We start from the raw sequence: 19513 nt of genomic DNA on the forward strand, positions 1-19513 counted from the left end.
TTTGATGGGGTTTGATGGGGTTTGATGGGGTTTGATGGGGTTTGATGGGGTTTGATGGGGTTTGATGGGGTTTGATGGGTTTGATGGGTTTGATGGGTTTGATGGGTTTGATGGGTTTGATGGGTTTGATGGGTTTGATGGGTTTGATGGGTTTGATGGGTTTGATGGGTTTGATGGGTTTGATGGGTTTGATCGATTGATCGATTGATCGATTGATCGATTGATCGATTGATCGATTGATGGATTGATTGATTGATTGATTGGTTTGATTGATTATGACTACATTTATGATTAAGAAGGAGACGGAGAAGGAGGAGATTGACAGAAGAAGAATCATAGATAGATACGTGTCGACCTACAGTACAATCAATCTGCGCGGAGAGAGAGAGAGAGAGAGAGAGGAAAAAAAAGAGTCGATTCAATGGGTATCTGGAGCAGCAGCAACACAACTTGATGCTTTCTTTTTGGGTTTCTTTTCAAAATCACAACTTCGAACTCTCCTCATCCAGTTTGGCACTTGCTTGAATTTCCTTTGCCTCGGTTTCATGCCCGGCTTCAGACTCCTCTTCGGCCAGCCAGCCTTTGCACATCCTGACCGCTCGTTCCCATTTCTTGAACAGCTTCTTGCTGGCCACTTCTTCCATGACGGGCTCGAATTTAGTCTCGCCGGCCGTGTTGACCCCCTTGAGCTCGTCAAAGTCCTTCCACACCCCAGCGGCAAAGCCAGCGGCTATGGCGGCTCCCAGGGCTGTCGTTTCTCGCATCTTGGGTCGAATGATAGGGATGCGGACCAGATCGGCTTGTGTCTGCATGCACAGCGCTGAATTACTCATGCCGCCATCGACCTTGAGTTCGGCCAGCTTGTGTCCGCTGTCCTTCTCCATGGCATCGAGGATAGCCTTGGTCTGGAAACAGACGGCCTCGAGCGTAGCGCGCGCAAAGTGTCCGCGCTTGGTGTGATGGGTGATGCCAAACTGTTAACGATCTATTAGCTCATTCACATGGGAGTTGCGCGGATGTCCCCTACCATGGTTCCGTGCGCATCGTCAATCCAGTACGGCGCAAAGAGGCCGCTGAACGCAGTGACAAACACAAGACCACCATTGTCGGGAACCTGCTCTGCAAGCTCTGAGATTTTGTGGCTGGCATGGCTGAAGCCCAGATTGTCCATCAGGAATTTCACACCAGAGCCTGCAACAGCGATACTTCCCTCCAACGCATATATGGGCTTGCCAAAGTCATAGGCCACAGTCGCAAGCAGCCCATGTGTGGAGATGACGGGCTTCTCGCCCACATTGTACAGCAAGAAGCAACCTGTGCCGTACGTGTTCTTTGCCGAGCCAGGCTCAAAGCCTTTCTGACCTACTAAAGCTGCTGACTGATCGCCTAGGCAGCCCATGATGGGGAAACCTTGCAGTGCTCCGGACTGCAGCTGACCAAAAGCCTTGGCGTCGGAAGACGGTACAATCTCTGGGAGATGGATCTTCCGAATGTCGAACTCGTATGAGAAGAAGTCGAGCAGCTGGTCGCTGTACTTGAGCTTGTGGATATCCATAAACATGGTTCTGCTGGCATTGGTCGGATCCGAGACGAAGACGTTGTTCGAAGGGCCGCCATTCAGCTTGTATATGAGCCACGCATCGATGGTGCCGAATGCGAGTGTGCCTGCCTCATAAGCTTTCTTGACCTTGTCTTCGTTCTTGAGAAGCCATAGGAGCTTGGTGACAGACGGGTAGGTGGAGATGGGAAGTCCACAGATATCTGTCAGCTTGTCGCTATCCGGACGTGCCTTGAGTTCTCGTGCGAGTGCGGCCGTTCGAGTATCCGTCCATACGATGGCGTTGTACAGTGGCTCGCCGGTCTTGTTGTCCCAGACGACGGTTGTCTCTCGCTGATTCGTGATGCCTATAGACTGAATGCTAGCTTTCGAGTAGCCCTTGCTCTCGAAGTCTTTCAATGCGCCCTCTATACAATTCTGTACGGACTGCACAATCTCTTCGGGGTCATGCTCGTGCCAACTGCATCCGGATTAGCGAATGACGGTTCCTGCTAGCGTACAGAGGGAAACTGACCCTGGGTTGGGATATATCTGGCTAAACTCCTCCTGATGTACCGCAACAGGCTCGCCGTTCTTGTCGAAGATGAGGAAGCGGGAACTCGTCGTGCCTTGGTCGATGCTGCCGACAAACACTTCCTCGGGTGGAGCCATTTGAGCGGTGCAAGGCGCAACGTCACGGTGTGGCAGCAGCGGAGGAGCAGTGATTGGGGCGGCAGCGCAGTGTTTATGGACGACACGGACACATTGGCGGAAGAGGACCGAGCTGTGGGCAGCTCCCCCGAGCGGTCGCTGCTTCGGAGCATGTGCAAATGCTCTCGTGAGGCTCAGGCCGGGCCTGCGGGGGCGGGGCAGTAGGGTCCGGTGAAGGAGTGGGATTGGGACTTGGGACTTGGATCAGTTGCCCGCCTTTGAGCTTGGACCACCTGATCATGGCCGGCGCCGGGTTCAGGTGGCATCTGACTGGCCGCGGTGCACTTGGAGTTGGACGTCGTCGACGGTCGAACTAGGCCCATTCTGGCTGCGATCCGGAACGGTTCACCGCGGACACTTACTTAAGCGACTTGCCGCCGTCATCTGCGATCACGCGGGAAGCGGGTGCTGTCGGAGAGGCTCACGCCGCGGAATGCTGTCGTGTGTCGTATGCTGTATGTCGTGTCTGGTGAGGCCTGACGTGCAGCGGTGGTGTACAGCGTGGCCGTGATCGTAGTGGTCGTAGTAGTGGTGGTAGTGGTACTTCTGGTTGTTCTGCTCGGGTGCATGCTCGCTGCTGACTTCGCTCACTGGTGGCGTCTGTTGGATAAATTCGCAATTTTCCGCCAAGCAAATTGCCCCACCATCGCATGCTGGCTCGTGCAGATGCCACGCATGGTTCTCCAACTTCTCCAGACCCGGCGCCGGCGACGCATGAACTCCAGCGGGGCGTGGAGAGAACAGTGGACACTTTCTGCAATAATGCTGGGTCAGCTTTGCATTATTGTTGGGGAACGACTCCACCATAGCCTTCCAGACTTCCAGACTTTCACTTTCCAGACCGACCTTTTCCCACTTCACCTCAGCTCCTGTGTCAGACATGCCTGCGCCCATGTCCAGACTTTGATGAGCACTGCAATCAAATAGACTGACCTCCCAGGACTGCAATACCTTATTGTGTGTATGTACGTGTGCACGATGCAGGAACTCTGCCAGCCCTTGTCTGCTCATTTCTCTCCCATCCACCCACACACACACACTCTCTCTCTCTCCAGTAGTCTCGGAAGTAGTAGGGACTCTAGGGAGTAGTGACCTCTGTACATCGCTGTTGTGAGTGCCTCTGTGACAAGCTGAGCCTGCTGCAGTACCAGAGTACCTCGAGTATTATTGCCTGTAAGGAGCTGCTAAGAAACTGGCCAAGATTGCGGAGAACCATGCGATCCCACGAGCCTCGCGATCGCCGACCGTATGTACTCAGCTTCTGCGTTGTTCATGATGCTCCTGGCTGCTGCACGCCAATAATAAAAATACTTCGGTCACTTGCTGTCGTATTCAACGTGCAAACGCTGGAACGGGCGGAAAACAACGCAGTGTCGTTGAGGTGGCGTCGTGGCGACGATGCAACTGTGTGCGGCGAGGATTCCATCTTTGCTCAAGCTTGCTTCCGGCTGTCCGAGGAGTATAGCTCAAAGCGGCCTGGCTTGCCCAGTCTGCACCTTAGACGGAGGAGGAGGAGGAGGAGAACACGGCTGTGGCAGTAGTCTTGCAATAGCCTTGGCAGCAAGGTCAGACACTGGTTGTCACTCTGGAGTCTCTTGTCATCAAGTGAACTAGGAGATAGCCCTCCAGACTTTACAGTAGAGTTTGCATCCTGGCCATGAAGCTCTTTGCCCCTATGCGAGAACCACCTGACTTCCCTGCAGAGCCATTGAGAATTATGTACAGCTCTTGGTGGCCACGGCTCTGAACACCTTTCGGAAAACAACCTGCAGGCTGGGTAAAATGGTAAAAGGCCGGGCCCTGCTTCCGACCTTCTTACCTCGAGGGAAGTATCGTAATCGTGATCAGCTCATGAATGAGATAGATAGTCCTCTCGTCCTCCCCCAATCATGCCCACGTGGACTGAGTATTTGCTTTCTTTCCGTCTCACAGCAATCTCGCCCTAGATAATTCTGTGCTTCATTCATACACCCACACCCACACCCACACACCTCGTTGAGGGTGTGCTGCAGCCATACAAGATGATGAAGGCCCAAGAGTCCTCCGAACACCACGAGCACGACTTTCAGTATTTCGGAAAACACGGCCTCCACGACGACGGCTTAGTGACCATGACACACACCGAACGACGACGTTCTGATTCTGATCCACTGTCCGAGGTCGCACCTGCCACTCCGGCAACCGTGGAGTCCGCCGCCTACGCTGAAGCCGGAGCGCCCATCAACCGCAGCCAGACAGCAGAGCAGAAGAAAGAATCCAATTCTGCTCTGAAATGGAGCAGACTTCGAAGGATGTTGCGAGAGCCCTTCTCGGAATTTATGGGAGTCTTCATTCTCATCATGTTCGGCGATGGTGTCGTCGCTCAGGTGGTCCTCAGTCACGGCCAAAAAGGCGATTACCAATCCATCTCGTGGGGCTGGGTCAGTTCGGTCCTTGCATAGTGAACGTGATTCCGAAGGTGCTGCTGACTGGGAACCTAGGGTATCGGTGTCATGCTGGGAGTGTACGCGTCCGGTATCTCAGGAGGTCACATCAATCCTGCTGTGACCTTTGCCAATTGCGTCTTCCGCGGCTTTCCATGGAGGAAGTTTCCGATCTATATGTTGTCGCAGGTTCTTGGTGCAATGACTGCCGCAGCGGTCGTGTACGGCAACTATCGGTCGGCTATCGATGCTTATGAAGGCGGTGTTGGAATCCGCACGGTTGGAGGGGAAAACTCATCTGCTGGCATCTTCTGCACATATCCTGCTGCTTTCATGACGAGGACCGGCATGTTCTTTTCCGAATTCATCGCCAGCACATTACTCATGTTCCTGATTTACGCCATCAAGGACGATCACAACATCGGAGCCAAGAACCTCACTCCGCTGGCGTTGTTCTTCATCATCTTTGGCATTGGTGCTTGCTTCGGTTGGGAAACGGGCTATGCAATCAACTTGGCTCGAGATTTCGGCCCGCGATTGACGTCGTATATGATTGGGTATGGCCACGAGGTCTGGTCAGCTGGCGGATAGTGAGTGCAGTCCTTTCGTATAGTGCAAGTGCAGAAGTCATGGAAGTGATGCTGACTGCACCCCTTCAGTTACTTTTGGATACCCATGGTGGCCCCATTTCTTGGCTGTTGCTTTGGCGGCTTCCTGTACGATGTCTTGCTCTTTACCGGACAGAGTCCAATTAACACACCATACTGGGGCTTCTACCGGATTGTGCCAAGCCTGCGTAGGAAATATGCCGGGACTCGGTGGGACGAAGAAAATGTGAAGAACGACGAGTGAGGCAGCAGCGTCGAGATGAAGACGAAGAAGACGTGTAGTCCACTTCCAATGTGTGAGGCTTCGGCAATCTTGCTCCGAGCAAGTCGCCGAGGATTATCCCTGCTTCAGCAGAGAGTAAGGTAAGGTGGAGGTAAGGCAGGAACACACGCAGCTACATGTAGCTGATATTGGATGTGGCAACTGCGACGAGATGTATCGACGCATGACGAGACAAAAAATAAGTTAAGGAAACGGCCGTTAGATCGCCTCACGTACCTGATATTTCAAAGCGTTCGCACAGGAGTGCAATAATTACCTGATCAGGAAACGCAGCACTTTTATTCTCATCATTCCATCTGGTGTCTGCTTGGACGGCCGCCACGGTCGCACTCGGGGAGAAGGCCATCACGATCCTGACGGCAAGACTCGTTTGGCATGGCCCGTCTGGCGATACAGAAGCCACCGGATGGACGAGCCTGTCCGCGAGCGAGGGCACCATACAGCAGTGCTGTAATCGGTATCTACAAGTCTGTGAAAAGGCAGATGGGGGAGCAGCTAGACGGCCTGGCCTGGCTCGGGCCGAAACTCGCCGGGCCATCGAGTCCCCAAAACCTGAGGCAGCCAGTCACAGGTCCCACTGCCCGCCCTGCTGTCCATTGCGGCGTCCAAGCCACAGGCTCATCGGCATCCGCGCACATGGCACCCCGATTGACTTCCTAGCAAGGTTGAGATCAGGTTCTCATCCACTCCAACCTGCACACACCCTGGCTTTCCGTGCTCGTGCCTGGCTTCGCTTCCTGGCAACTTGTTGGTGCGAACCTGTCTCGGAGGCTGAGCCACAGAGTCCAGCTCCACCACCACAAGGGAGGCAGAAGACCAAAGGCCGAAGCCACAGATGTGCATGTCAACCTGAATCCAATCGCCGCCAACCGCCTCTGACGCCAGCCGTCCTGCTTACCGACCTACCTCACCTCCTGCATACTACCTGATTCTGACTGCATCTTATTAGTATTATCGTATGTATGCACAATGTGGGCAGAAGTTGGTACTGGTCTGGTCGTACCTTGCCTGCCCTCGGTGCAAGTGAGCTCCAGCTCCAGCCACAGCATCCAGAGCTTCCAGCAGGCTGATTCCTTGATTTCAGCTCGACGAGGTCCCTGGATGACGAGGGTCAGTCGTGTCGAAGCAAGGTACATGATGTATTGCCGATCATTGCAGCAACGGGCAATCGGGCATTGCGTGTGCCCATCTGTGAAGCACGTTGCGAGCGGGAAGCCACCCCAGTGTCCTGTGTCTGTCCGGTGACGTTGGGCTGTGGCCCCAGGCCTGCAATTGTGTTCGCACCGAGCTCTACCACCTATAGCACGACAGCGTTGATGGACCCTGGGCGCCCACTGCAACGGACGAACAGGCTAGGTTAGTAGGTAGGCCTGGGTGCAGTATAAAGAAGGTCAAGTACAGACTGCTGCCTGCTGCTTCTTCTCTCCATCTCTCCAGAGAATCTCTCCAGGAATCACTCAGTCCTACATTGATCGCTATCCCTTCGCCACGAAACAACCAATCATGTCTTACCAAGATGACAACAACGGCAGCTATGGCAGCTCAGGTGAGTACCTAGCGTGTGGCGGCCTTTCTCGGAGAGCAGGCAAGACTGTCCTTATCTGACACGTATCAGGCCGCCAAGACACTTCTGGAGGATATGGAGGAGTATGTACCTGGACTGCAGATCCTATTCGATTGGCCTCGAGGACGCACACTTATCAGCATAGGACTCCGATCGCCTGGGTCGCGACACTAGTGACTCCTATGGCAGCAGTGGACGCACTGGCGGCCAGGATGATTCCTTCGGCAGCAGTGGACGCACAGGTGGCCTAGGTGACGACTCCTACCGAAGCAGCGGAGGTAATGGTGACAGCGATAGCTATGGCGTACGTCCTGCATCATCGCCCTAATTGCTTTTGATACGAAGGCTTATATTCGAATTGCTTGCTAACTGGTTTACAGAGGTAAGCAAACATGGCGACTCAGACTGGTGCTGGATGGGGAAACAAAACCTCCCATGGTTCCAACCTTCTGAAGGCTGACTCGGGGGGCGGATACAGCGGCGGAAACACCAGCAGCAACTATGGCTCAGGCACGACTGGCGGTGCAGGTGAATACTTCCAGATCTCAGGGTGTAGTGGAGGCGTTCATCTAATATGAGAACTAGGCTACGGTAACAAGACATCCAACTCCAACCAGAGCAGCTCTGGCCGTGACACCAGTGACACATACGGAAGCTCGGGACGTGACACCAGCGACACATATGGAAGTTCGGGACGTGACACCAGCGACACCTATGGAAGTTCGGGACGTGACACCAGCGACAACTATGGAAGCTCGGGACGTGATACCAGTGACAAGTATGAAAGTTCTGGACGTGATACCAGCGACACATATGGAAGCAGTGGCCGCACAGGTGGACTAGGCGATGATACTTATGGTAGCAGCAACAAGACAGGATCCTCCGGATACGGTGACGACAACAACTCGAGCAGCTATGGTGGGCAAGACAACCGCTCGTTCACTGAAAAGGCCAAGGACAAGCTGTCCAGCAAGCGCAGCGACCAGCCAGATGATCCCATCTCAGGTACCAACTATGGCGAGGACAGTGGTCGCGGCAACAACTCCTATGGCTCTAACGACAACGATGATTCATACGGCTCCGGCAACAAGAGTTCTGGCGGATTCATGGACAAGGTGAAGGACAAAGTCGGCCTCAACAAGAACAAGGGCGATGACAGCTATGGCTCTTCAGACAACTATTGAGTTGCTGGTCGTGACAAGGCTGGCGACTCATACTGCAGTCGTGGCCGGTAAGGTGTGGGGCACCTAGGCGAAGACACGTGTTTTGCTAGCACCAATAATGAGACGGTTTCTGGTGGTGGTTATGATGTATGAAACAACACTCTCTCCTGCAACATTTCCTGTCACTACGACAACTTTCCAGAATAGGCAATTGTCGTAGTCGTTGTCAAAGTCGTCCGGTCGTTCGTGGCAGCAATCCTCCACCGAACTGCCAATGGGGAAAAGACCTTGTGCGGATTCTCACCTGATCGTCCTCTATAGTTAGGTTCCAATATTATAACTGATCTGATGTTGTTGCTGTTCTGCTCCAGCTCCTTGGCTCTCTCGGTTCCTACCTCCTAAGCTACCAAGCAATTCTTGGCTCTGAGTATCCTGAACCTGAGTTCTTCTTGATAGATTCAAGCGCTGTTCAATCGACAAGGATCATCTGATATCTCTTTGATATGACATGCTGTTATACTCGATGACTTGGACTACCTGAGAGGGGGTTTTTTTTTCTTATTGAGAAATGTTGAATATATCTTGGAGTACTAGGTAAGGTACAGGTACCTGTAGCAAAGGTCGCAACAGTTGTTACCTCGAAGTCAAGCTATAGGTATCGGATGAGGAGCTGAACACTGCCAAGGAACAAGGGACGGACATATAGAAAATCCGTCGACCGAAAGGAATGCCAATGACCTCACCACTTTCTCGTTTCCACTCTTTCACATGCATTGGAAGTACGCCTTGTACCTATACTAAGGTAGATAGGTAGGTAGCTACCTCATGCAGAACGTCGACCTCCTCCTCCTCCTCACCTCACCACCACCATCACCACCACCATAATCATCCGACATGGCAGCCCTGCTTAAGCAACTGCTTCATGCTACAAACTTCCAGTCTCCCTTCCTTCGCACTCTCGTCCCATCCATCGGCCTCGCATTCGGCCTCCAAGCCGCAGCAGGAATCCCCTCAATTTTCTTCCAAACAGAAAGATTCTACGACCTTTCAGGCTCGCTGACATATATTTCCTGCACCGCTCTGTCTCTCTACTTGCCCACCCTCCGAGCCCGACTCGCAGCAGGCCCATTGGGCACTGCACCGCCTTGGCCCAGCCTGCTCCAGAGTCTGACGAGCAAAGGCGGCGTGCATGCGTGGAATTGGCGACAGGTGGTGCTCAGCGCCTTTGTCACGATTTGGGCCACGAGGCTGGGAAGTTTCTTATTCTCGCGTATCACGTCGGAAGATGGAAAGGATAGTCGATTCGACGATATTCGCGGGAAACCTGCCACGTTTGGCGCCGCATTTTTCGCGCAGGCTGCGTGGGTGTCGATGTGCTTGATGCCCGTTTTGGCAATCAATAGCATTCCGGCCACGACGCTGGCGGCTCTGCCGTTTGTCACTGTCACCGATGTTCTGGGTGTGCTGCTTTATGTGGGAGGTATTGGATTTGAGGCTACGGCGGATCGGCAGAAGTCACAGTGGATGAAGGAGAAGAAAGAAAAGAAACATGAGGAAGACTTTTTGACGAGAGGGCTGTGGAGTAAGAGTAGACATCCAAATTACTTTGTAAGTACACCACGCAGTACGGCTTCTTAGGCCACTTTGCTGACACGAGAATCTTAAAGGGTGAGAGCACTCTCTGGACAGGTATTGCGACAGCCGCCGCAGGCGTCATGCTCAGCAAAGTTGGCCAAAATGGCATGGGCTTCAGCGGCAGTCCGGCGAGCCGAATTGGTGCTCTAGCCATGGCAGCCATCAGCCCTGCGTTTGTGACGTTTTTGCTCTTCAAGGTTAGTCAAGCGACAATTCCCTGACCCGATTGTTTTCTTTGCTGAAACTCTTCTACAGGTATCTGGAATCCCCATGTCCGAGAAGAAGTACGACAAGCGATACGGCGACAGGAAGGACTATCAAGAGTGGAAGAAGAACACGCCTGTTTTCTTTCCCAAGCTGTAGAGCAGCTCAACTTTTTTGAGGCTTGAGAACTTGAACATTCTCGCCGCACACTGCCTTTGCTACTACTTGCATCGAAGTCAGCGAATCCGCGAGATCAGAGTAAAACGCCGCTTACACTTCAAGATGGTGGTCGACAACAACTATTTGACCTCGACCTCTTCTCATATTACCGCCTTTCCAAAGTCCACATATCTCGCAGATCGAAAAGCAAAAGCATAATCTGTTCGACAACTAAGAAGAGGAAATGAGGATTCAATATACACCTCATGTATCCATCTAGTAGCGCCTTTGGAATTAGCCGGGCTTATAGATGAGATGAGATGAGTACAGTAAAGTCAAGAAAAATGTCTGTCTGTCTGTCTGCTCCTCTCCATAACAGCCAACTATATAGATACCTACCTAACTACATGTATCTATCCACCTCTTCTTGTCTTGTCTTGGCCGCACTTCTCGAAGAATGCTGCTACAACCCAAGCATGTTCATCAAATTTTGGGTAGGCAGGCAAGAAGAATCAAAGGAAAGAAATTTCAGGCGGGGGGTGAGAGTAATCCCACCCCTTCAGACATACCTACCCACAGCTACATACATTACCTACCTACATGTACCTCTCTACCTATTTATGATTGATCTAACGACTGCGCAAGGCACATGGCATAATACCTCCCCCTCAAAGCCTGCAACTCTTGATGAGTGCCCATTTCCACAATTCTCCCCTCGGCAATGACGAAAATCACATGCGCATGCCGAATCGTACTCAATCGATGGGCGACGGCAATCGTCGTGCGACTGGAAGCTGCCTCGTCCAAAGCTTTTTGCACAATTCTCTCGCTCTGCGTATCCAGAGCCGACGTCGCCTCGTCGAGTAAGAGCAATCGCGGTTTCCGAATCAGCGCTCGGGCTACGGCGATGCGTTGACGTTGGCCTCCGGAGAATTGGAGGCCTTTGGTTCCACAGGGCGTGTGGAGTCCTTCGGGCAAGGAGGAGACGAATTCTAGACCATTGGCTTGTCGGAGTGCTTCGTTGACTTCGTCGTCTTCGGGTTCGTAATCGAGCCCGAGAGAGATGTTCTCGCGTACTGAACCCTGGTAGAGAGGAGGCTCTTGTTGCACTAGGGACATGTACTTTCGATAGGCTTTGGGCGACATTTTGGAAATGTCGTCGCCGTTAAGCGTGATTCGTCCAGAGGTAGGGTCGTAGAAGCGTTCGAGTAAAGCAATGAGGGTGGATTTGCCGCAACCTGACGGTCCGACAAAGGCAACATATTGCCCGGGATGGATGGTCAAGCTGATTCCGCGAAGCACTTTGAAAGCATGGCGTTGAATGTAGTGGAAGTCTATGTTTTCCATTGCAATAGGTGCGTCGGTGTCTGGCGGCCCGTGGTTCTTGTTGTCGGATGTCTCACCAATCGAAGGCACGATCGTGCGAAGCCACAGGATGTAGTTTGCGGCGCCCTGTGCTTTCGTGATGGACGTGCTGTAGCCAAACACTTGAGCTGCTGCTTGACCCCCAAAGACGACTGCGATGAAGACGACGAAAAACTGCTCTGACGTGTACTCATAGCTGGCCACCAGGCGCGAACCATACCAGAATCCGAGGGCCAGGCTGAGAAACTCGAGAGACTGTGACAGGGCGTAAGGAATCATGTTGACGAGAAATCCTCTCGTGGCGCTCTTGATGATGGAGGCCATTGTGGTCTTGTACTCGTCCATGACAGCAGATTCCAGCGTCAAGGACGAGATTGTCCGGATCGAGGTAACTGCTTCGGTAGCCAAACCAGCACTATCAGCGAATCGCTCCTCCGCTTGAGCTTCGAGCTTCTGGTCCATTCGGATTCTCACCCATCCAGATCCGAGCAAAATAGGTAGCGCGCCAAACACAACCACGAGTCCCAACTTCCAGCCATATGCAATCGCGAGTATCGACGAAGCTGATACGTTGACAATCACAATGCACATCAGTGCGATATTCGCACTAATCATCTCCATCAAGGATGTCGGAACAGACGACAATTTACTCGTCAAACTCCCGCTAGAGTTCTCAGCCCGATCAAAGAAATCCTGGTCAAAATTGATCACATTGGCGAGCATTTCTCTTCGATAGCGATGTGTGACTTCCTGTCCAATGATGTTGCAAGCCCATCCGAGCATGAAAGAAGCCACCAGATTCGATAGAGCGAGGACTAAGAACATTAGCGAGAAAAGATTTGCTCGAGATTGGCCTTCATTCTCAGGGAGGGTGAAGACACTGATAAGCTTGGAGAAGAGAACGGCCTGAGCCGGGTAAAGCAGACCTCCAATGGTCGAGCCAAACAGAGAACATGCATACCACCAATAGAGTTTGGGGTTCTCAGTAAACATGACATATATGCATTTGACCAGGGAGTAGCCAACAGTTCCTGATGTGAGGGCTTTGAGCTCGGCTTCTGCGGTCATGGATGCTGCAGATATCTTAGTTCGCTGCAGGGACATTTGGCGTTCTGTATCTTTTTCATCGGCTTCATTGGTGTCCTCTGCATCGCCTTGACTGGCACCAAGGTCTTGAGCGCGGACCATGGCGGCATAGTGGCCATCGAGTTCGATGAGCTGCCTGTGGGTTCCTTGTTCGACGACCCGGCCATATTGCATCACGGCGATGTTGTCAGCGAGCTGGACTGTGGCGAGTTTGTGCGCGATAACGAGGGTTGTCTTGTTGGCAGAAACCTTGTGCAGCGCAGATTGCACGATGCGTTCTGCTGTTGGATCAAGTGCAGAAGTGGCCTCGTCAAGCAGTAAGATCTTCGGATCGGAGATAATACTGCGTGCGATGGCAACACGCTGCCTCTGCCCGCCACTCAGCATGGATGCTCTTTCTCCCACCTGAGTATCGTAACCCTCAGGGAGGCCCACAATGAAGTCGTGGGCATTGGCCTGTCTGCAAGCGTCCGCCACCAGCGCTCTCTTCTTCTCAATTGGCAAGTCAAGTTGCGCGCCGACGAGTCCCTTTGCGACATTTTCAAACAACGTCCCGCGGAACAGAACAGGTTCTTGCTGCACCAGGCGTATATTACTGCGTATCCACTTCGTGTTGTAAGTGGAGATGTCGGCACCATCGAGCAGAATTTGACCTCCTGTGCCTTCATACCACCTTTCCAAGAGTCCCACAAGCGTCGACTTTCCGCACCCTGATGGGCCAACGAGCGCCGTTGTCTTTCCAGCCGGTATGGACAAGTTCAGACCATGCAGGACTTGCGCGGTAGGTCGAGACGGGTATGTGAAGGTGAGATCTCTCACCTCAATTTCCCCAGCACAGATCTCCGGTTGCTTGCCATCGGTCGCCAACGGATCCAGCTTGGACTCCTGGTCGATAATCTCAAAGAGCTCACTTGCGGCACTCGCTGCATTTGTAATGGCCTGCTGCTGTGGAGTGATCATACTCAGAGACGTGGTTCCGATAGCAACTGAAAGTACGACCGTGAAGACTGTTCCCACGTTATCGATTTCGCCCGATCTGAACATCCGATATCCTTGCCAGAAGGCCAAGGCCGTGGCAGAGAAGATCAAACAGTGCTCCGTAGAGAACAAGATGCCGTAGACCAGGCTTTTGCGGTCACCAATCTTATGTGCTTTGGACAAATAGCCGTCGTACGTCTTCACAATCTTGTCCTGCGCTCCAAAGGCGTGTATCGTTCGAATCGAGGAGATGGCATCCTGAGCTAGCACAGCACCCTGAGAATAAATTTTGGTAATCCGCGCTTCTATTTTCGCGTCAACAGAGAGGCAGGCGGCAACGACGAGGATCAGAGCTGGTATGATACTCATACATATCAAAGCAAGTTTCCACTGGACTGCAAGAGCGATGATCCAGGAGGAGAAGAATAGGGACAAAGCTTGCACGATCGTGGCAAGTTTCTCTGCAATTCCCTGGTTGACCCTGTTGCCGTTTGTGGTGACTTGTGTGGCGGCTGAGCCGTTCCCTGCCTTGTCGAAGTGCCATATCTCGAGGCGCAAAGTTTTCTCGAGGAAGGCTGTGCGCAACGCTGTAGTGGTGCGAGTGCCCGCTACGCTGATCAAGACGTTGGCAGCATAACAGAGGACAAGACGGGCCACGAAGAGGTAGATGAACCAGAGAACGAAGTGGTCAACATGGTCGCGAAATTCTTGAGGAGTGCTGACTCCAGTAGTGAAGTTATTAAAGTCTGTAGTAAAGTGTCCGAAGAGCAGAGTCGTGAACGGCAGTGCTGCACCCGAGGCCACGGAGCAGAGGAGAGATATGATATAACAGGCGATGTCCTGGCTGTCGGCATAGGCGAAGATGCGCCAGTAGTCCTTGAGCGAGCCCGAGGACCCTTTCTCTTCGGACAGCCGGTCTCCTTCGGGACTGTCGTCTTCGCTGTCGACTTCGATGCCTTTCTCGGTCGACTGCAAGTGTGGCTTCAGTTGGATAGCGGCTTGGTCGGCAGGATGAAGTGGCGTGTTCGCAGTGGCAGCGATGATGGGGAGCGCCTTTTCATCGCCTTGGCGGTCTGCCATGCTGGGACGAGTGAGGCTGATGGAGGCAGCACGAAGCGCCAGTGTATATGCGCGTTACATAGTCTCCATTGAGTCGTCGTAAGGTATGCGCACACTTCGCGGGAGGGATGATTTCCTGATGAATTTTTCATGCTCATGGCCGCATGCTGACAGCTGGACGGCCAGGAGGTACTGTGAGCCCAGCCGGGTACAATGTCTTTGCACCTCGGCGTTGGACGCATGGGGACGATTCGTAGAAGGTCAGGTCTGTCTTATCATTTGCTGCAATCCTTGACTTTTCTAGGATACTCGGCATCTGGGATGGTGGATTATCCAAATTCAATGCGCGAAGACGCTGTAGACATTAAGGTGAGGTAGGGCTACATGTAGACATTAACCTGAGATAGGGCTTACGGTAGGCCCGGTAGTTGGAAGTCGTTCGAGTGAAATCTGCCGCGACTGGGGTTCGAACACTGGAAGTCTGTGGAAGATGCCACGGAGCGGGAGGGGACGGGACGTGGCGCAGCGGCCCTTCCTTGTTGTGTGTTCCTTGGCACTCGTGTGGCGCAAACTGCGGGCTCACTCTCACTCAGCCTCAATGAAGGGCCTGAGGCTCCAGTGCTCACTGCTGACTCAAACGAGCCAAAAAACATGTTTCCCATCTCTGGCTCTCGTGTCTCGCGTCTCCCGTCTCCACTCTCCCGCTCTAGGAGGGGAGGTAACCCCTCGAGGTACAAATCGATCGAGCACAGGAAGCTCGATCAACGCCCTCTCTCGCTTCTCTCCTCTCTTCCGAGTCTGCCGTCTCCGTCAAAAGCAGAATCATAACCATCGTGATAATGCGTGTGCTAGGAGGTAGGGTAGGTAGGGAGGATAATCACGCTCCCGTGTACCTCCCGTCGCTTTCATCTGTTCTCCAGACTCCCACTGCACCTCACACTCACCACCAACATCACCATCACCACCACCACTACCACCACCCACCATCATCAATCTCCTACACGCACCCATGAGCGACTGAGCCACCGACCAGCTGGCACCGTGGCGAAGCTCCCCTTGTTGCACACACCCAGCCACCCATGGCCTGTGGCTTGTTTACCCTACCACCTACAGGTACCTTGCCCAGGCTTGCCGCCGCGCTTTGACTAAGCTCCACCTCCGATCGCCGGTCCTCGCGCGCTGCCAGTCCTGTACCTTAGGCTGTAGCTGGGCCTTGCAAATGGCTAGGAGATTCTCGCTCAGGCCCTTACTGCGCAGGTTGTCTTCCAAACACTCTGCCACCGCCGAGTCCACCAGGAGCGACGGCAGCGATAACAGCACCGCCGCTACCTCTGCTTCACCCTCGCCCTCTCCCAAGCCGCAGACCCGCTCGGCACATCGCCGTCTCCGCAAATCATCTTCGCTTGCCAGGCTAAAGGACAAGTTCCGCGACGCGCCTACCACTGCTCCTCCTCCTCCTCCTCCTCCCCCTACTACTGCTCCTGTCGCTGCTGCTGCTGTCCCGCCCGCAGCTCCATCAAAGAAATCACGCGCAAACAGTGTGAGCGTGATCTTGGAAGATCGCGAAGCTGCCCCGTCGCGTTACTCATTGGCACGCGACGTCGGAAGTGAAGCAGTGGAAGACGAGGAAGTACTGCCCGTGAAGAGCTCGCACAGTGAAAGTTCGGACCACAGCTCCGGCACCTGGACTACTGCTGCTGCTGCTGCACAGCAACCGGCGACTCCATCATCGCAGCAACAGAAGCTGGATGTGGAAGACCTGCAAGCGAATCCGCAGCTGACGTTGGAGGAACCTACGCCAGAAGCACGCAGCAGCGGCCGCAACAGGCTGGACGAGTTAGAGTGAGTACATATGTCATTCACCACACTTTGAACGGCAACACGTGCCTCTGCGGCAAGCTTCGCCATGATCGTCGAAGCTTGCTTTGTATAGAGCTCATCCCATCGAACCCAATGACCTTGCAGTCGTTCTCGTAGCGAGCGCGCCAAACACACATCACTGACCATACTCGTCTCCCACAGCTTCGGCCTGCGTCCATCGTCTTCATCGTCCGGCTACCTACATCGCCATCCCAGCCCCAGCCTTCGACTGAGCGATTCGCAGCCGACAACTACGAGGACATCCGTCAGCGATCTACCTCAGCAGAGCCTTGCTAGCAGCACCAATGCGAGCATCGTGAATCACCTCGTCGACGCCCTTCACCACCCCCAGCACCAACGTCCTACCTCTAGCGCCTCGCAGGGCCTTCCTAGCGGTCTGCCCGCCGCCACTTTGCCCAAGTATCTGACGAGCAGTAGTGTTCCGGATATGGCGACAATGTTGCATCGCAAGATTTGGGTGAAGAGGCCCAATGCATCCGCGACGCTGGTCCAGATTCGTGAAGACGACCTGGTGGACGATGTTCGAGATATGATCTTGAGGAAATACGCCAATTCGTTGGGCAAGACGTTTGATGCTCCTGACCTGACATTAACCATCTTTACCAGGTCGGACCAGCCGGGGCTGCGCACTGCACGCATCTTGCGGCCCGAAGAGGAGATGTGCAGGACCATCGACTCATACTATCCTAGTGGACAGACAGTATCGGAGGCATTGGTAATAGACCTGCCACAGCAGCGAACACCGCGGCCGTCGCCCCGACCAATATATCACAGTCATCACAGCTGTCAGGCCATGGACGAATACCAGCCCCCTGAGAACGGCACGGACTATTTTCCACCCATGCCTGTCACCATCCAGCCTGCGCTTCCTGCGCATGTCGCCCGCGAGCATCATGCTGCCCTGACCAGCGATCAGCCAAGGTCGATATCGGTGCTAAGTACGGGCCAGATACCTCCATTGCCCTCTCCAGGCGTTGCTGGCCGACGGCACAGATTGGATCGAGAACATCGACCTAGAATAGGGCGGCAGCACACCTCATCACCAACCATCATATCACATGGATCTCATGCTATGCAACCAAATGCGGTCGTATCCGCAATTCCTCCCACTCATCTTTCCCGCTCGACTAGGCCTCGAGTGGACTCATCAGCCTCCGAAGTCCCCTATCGCCACGACGCGCCTCCTCCGCCGTCTCTACCGACGCCTCCAGCTGCCGAAGCGCCGCCTGTGAACAAACCCGGCTCGGGACCTCCGACGCCGAATACCTTGATATCTAATGGTGGACGCACCTCTCGACCTCGCAAAACGCGCAAGCCGACCCCGGGGAAGCCATCCAAAGGACGATCACCACCTGTCGATACATACAATCCGAATCGCAGCTTAACTGGCCTGTCTAGCGTACTGGATAGCTCAGTGCCGCCTATCAACGTACTAATCGTGGAAGACAACATCATCAACATGCGAATTCTGGAAGGGTTGATGAAACGTCTCAATGTTCGATGGCAAACTGCGATGAATGGACAAATCGCAGTCGACAAATGGAGGACCGGTGGATATCACTTGGTGCTGATGGATATTCAAATGCCCATCATGAATGGACTGCAAGCGACCAAGGAGATCAGGAGACTAGAAAGAGTAAATGGAATTGGTGTGTTCAGTGCAACGCCTGGGCCGGAAACGGAGAATGGACCTAGTGCGGGCGAGAACGGCAAAGGAGAGAAGGTTCACAATGCGGCTGACGATAAGCTGGACAAGTCAACAGGCGTGTTCAAATCACCCATCATCATTGTGGCCCTGACGGCCTCCTCGCTGCAATCAGATCGGCACGAAGCATTGGCCGCTGGTTGTAACGACTTCCTCACAAAGCCCGTCAATTTCGTCTGGCTGGAACGCAAAGTCAAGGAGTGGGGTTGCATGCAAGCTCTGATTGACTACGATGGATGGCGGCAGTGGAAAGACTTTGCTGAAAAGGAGAATGCTGGTAAATCGGAAGAAGAAAAGCAAAAGGATCGCGAACAGGAAGAAAAACAGAAGAAGAAGATGGAGAAACTGGCACTTTTGCAGGAAAAGCAGCGCAAGACAGCCGAAGCCCAAGCCAAAGAGAAGGAAAAAGAAAGGAAGAAACAGGAAAGCACGGAACAAGAGCCTCCGGACGTGAATGGCACTGCTGCGTGACTTGATTGATTGATTGATTGAGATGAGGGTTGATCCCGTGATGACGTGGATGTCTTGGAAGTGGTATTCTTTCGTCGTATACATTGCGCACATATCAGCGAGGGCGTTTGTGGGCACGGGTTTGGGGTCTTGAACATCGTCCTGGAAGGTCTGGGACTGATTGTTCCTATTGAGAGAGTGCTGTGTGTGTGTTGTAGCGAATACCCATTCTTGCATGACCAGAGCTAGCTAGACACGTGCAGGCATCTGACACTTGCTAGCCTGTTTTAATGAAAGATTACCTATGGCTGGCAATTTCTGTCGGAGTCCCATTCACTTGCTTTTCTCCATCCGCGACGATCCAACTCTTGCGACATCTACTTTGCCTTGTGTTTGTTGCATATTCCAAATGCAAGCAGTAGAGTCTGCCCGTATCGGGTCTGTTGGCAGTCAGACGTGGGATATACTCACTGCTCATGCTGCGATGCCAGCTTTCCATGTTGGGGTTATCATGTACTTGGCAGGTGAAGTCTGCTCGGAGCAACATAGACAAAAAGAAATGTATCGCTACCTACATACCTACCTAATAGAGAGGCCAGCAGCACATTCAGGAGCAGCAATGCTTTCTCTGGCAATATCCATCCGTTTTCCAATCCCTCTCTCGCAATCCCCATCTACCTTATCGATCAGCAAATGGAAGCC

The 19513-nt window shown here is 53.3% G+C and overlaps 8 protein-coding genes across 8 annotated transcripts; 5 read left to right on the forward strand and 3 right to left on the reverse strand.

The window, feature by feature from the left end:
• Nucleotides 1–412: 412 nt before the first annotated feature.
• On the reverse strand, nt 413–2364 carry SEPMUDRAFT_163110 (glycerol kinase). The gene is made up of 3 exons (XM_016908031.1): nt 2073–2364; nt 1028–2018; nt 413–974 (listed from the first exon to the last, which is right to left on the reverse strand). Exons 1-3 carry the CDS (start codon nt 2207–2209, stop codon nt 483–485), a joined length of 1620 nt encoding a protein of 539 aa, XP_016761495.1. The 5' UTR covers nt 2210–2364; the 3' UTR covers nt 413–482.
• Nucleotides 2365–3326: 962 nt separating this feature from the next.
• On the forward strand, nt 3327–4006 carry SEPMUDRAFT_148695 (uncharacterized protein). Its single transcript, XM_016905089.1, has one exon. The coding sequence runs from the start codon at nt 3463–3465 to the stop codon at nt 3787–3789; it is 327 nt and encodes a 108-aa protein (XP_016761496.1). The 5' UTR covers nt 3327–3462; the 3' UTR covers nt 3790–4006.
• Nucleotides 4007–4429: 423 nt separating this feature from the next.
• SEPMUDRAFT_148696 (aquaporin-like protein) lies at nt 4430–5735 on the forward strand. The gene is made up of 3 exons (XM_016905090.1): nt 4430–4706; nt 4751–5261; nt 5331–5735. Exons 1-3 carry the CDS (start codon nt 4598–4600, stop codon nt 5521–5523), a joined length of 813 nt encoding a protein of 270 aa, XP_016761497.1. The 5' UTR covers nt 4430–4597; the 3' UTR covers nt 5524–5735.
• A 114-nt stretch (nt 5736–5849) lies between these two features.
• SEPMUDRAFT_107396 (uncharacterized protein) lies at nt 5850–6698 on the reverse strand (the record flags this gene model as incomplete). Its single annotated transcript, XM_016900682.1, has 3 exons — nt 5850–6010; nt 6266–6333; nt 6469–6698. The coding sequence occupies 3 exons, from the start codon at nt 6696–6698 to the stop codon at nt 5850–5852; spliced, it is 459 nt and encodes a 152-aa protein (XP_016761498.1).
• Nucleotides 6699–6937: 239 nt separating this feature from the next.
• SEPMUDRAFT_148698 (uncharacterized protein) lies at nt 6938–8653 on the forward strand. Its single transcript, XM_016905091.1, has 5 exons — nt 6938–7108; nt 7178–7209; nt 7272–7430; nt 7603–7654; nt 7712–8653. Exons 1-5 carry the CDS (start codon nt 7066–7068, stop codon nt 8308–8310), a joined length of 885 nt encoding a protein of 294 aa, XP_016761499.1. The 5' UTR covers nt 6938–7065; the 3' UTR covers nt 8311–8653.
• Nucleotides 8654–9176: 523 nt separating this feature from the next.
• Nucleotides 9177–10707, forward strand: SEPMUDRAFT_148699 (DUF1295-domain-containing protein). Its single transcript, XM_016905092.1, has 3 exons — nt 9177–9897; nt 9957–10121; nt 10180–10707. Exons 1-3 carry the CDS (start codon nt 9184–9186, stop codon nt 10285–10287), a joined length of 987 nt encoding a protein of 328 aa, XP_016761500.1. The 5' UTR covers nt 9177–9183; the 3' UTR covers nt 10288–10707.
• A 198-nt stretch (nt 10708–10905) lies between these two features.
• Nucleotides 10906–15123, reverse strand: SEPMUDRAFT_64255 (multidrug resistance protein 3; the record flags this gene model as incomplete). Its single annotated transcript, XM_016909673.1, has 1 exon — nt 10906–15123. The coding sequence occupies exon 1, from the start codon at nt 14794–14796 to the stop codon at nt 10906–10908; it is 3891 nt and encodes a 1296-aa protein (XP_016761501.1). The 5' UTR covers nt 14797–15123.
• Nucleotides 15124–15769: 646 nt separating this feature from the next.
• Nucleotides 15770–19113, forward strand: SEPMUDRAFT_148700 (uncharacterized protein). The gene is made up of 2 exons (XM_016905093.1): nt 15770–16617; nt 16798–19113. The coding sequence occupies exons 1-2, from the start codon at nt 15995–15997 to the stop codon at nt 18830–18832; spliced, it is 2658 nt and encodes an 885-aa protein (XP_016761502.1). The 5' UTR covers nt 15770–15994; the 3' UTR covers nt 18833–19113.
• Nucleotides 19114–19513: the final 400 nt, after the last annotated feature.

Source organism: Sphaerulina musiva, assembly GCF_000320565.1.
Source record: "Sphaerulina musiva SO2202 unplaced genomic scaffold SEPMUscaffold_4, whole genome shotgun sequence".
Classification (NCBI taxonomy): Eukaryota; Fungi; Ascomycota; class Dothideomycetes; order Mycosphaerellales; family Mycosphaerellaceae; genus Sphaerulina; species Sphaerulina musiva.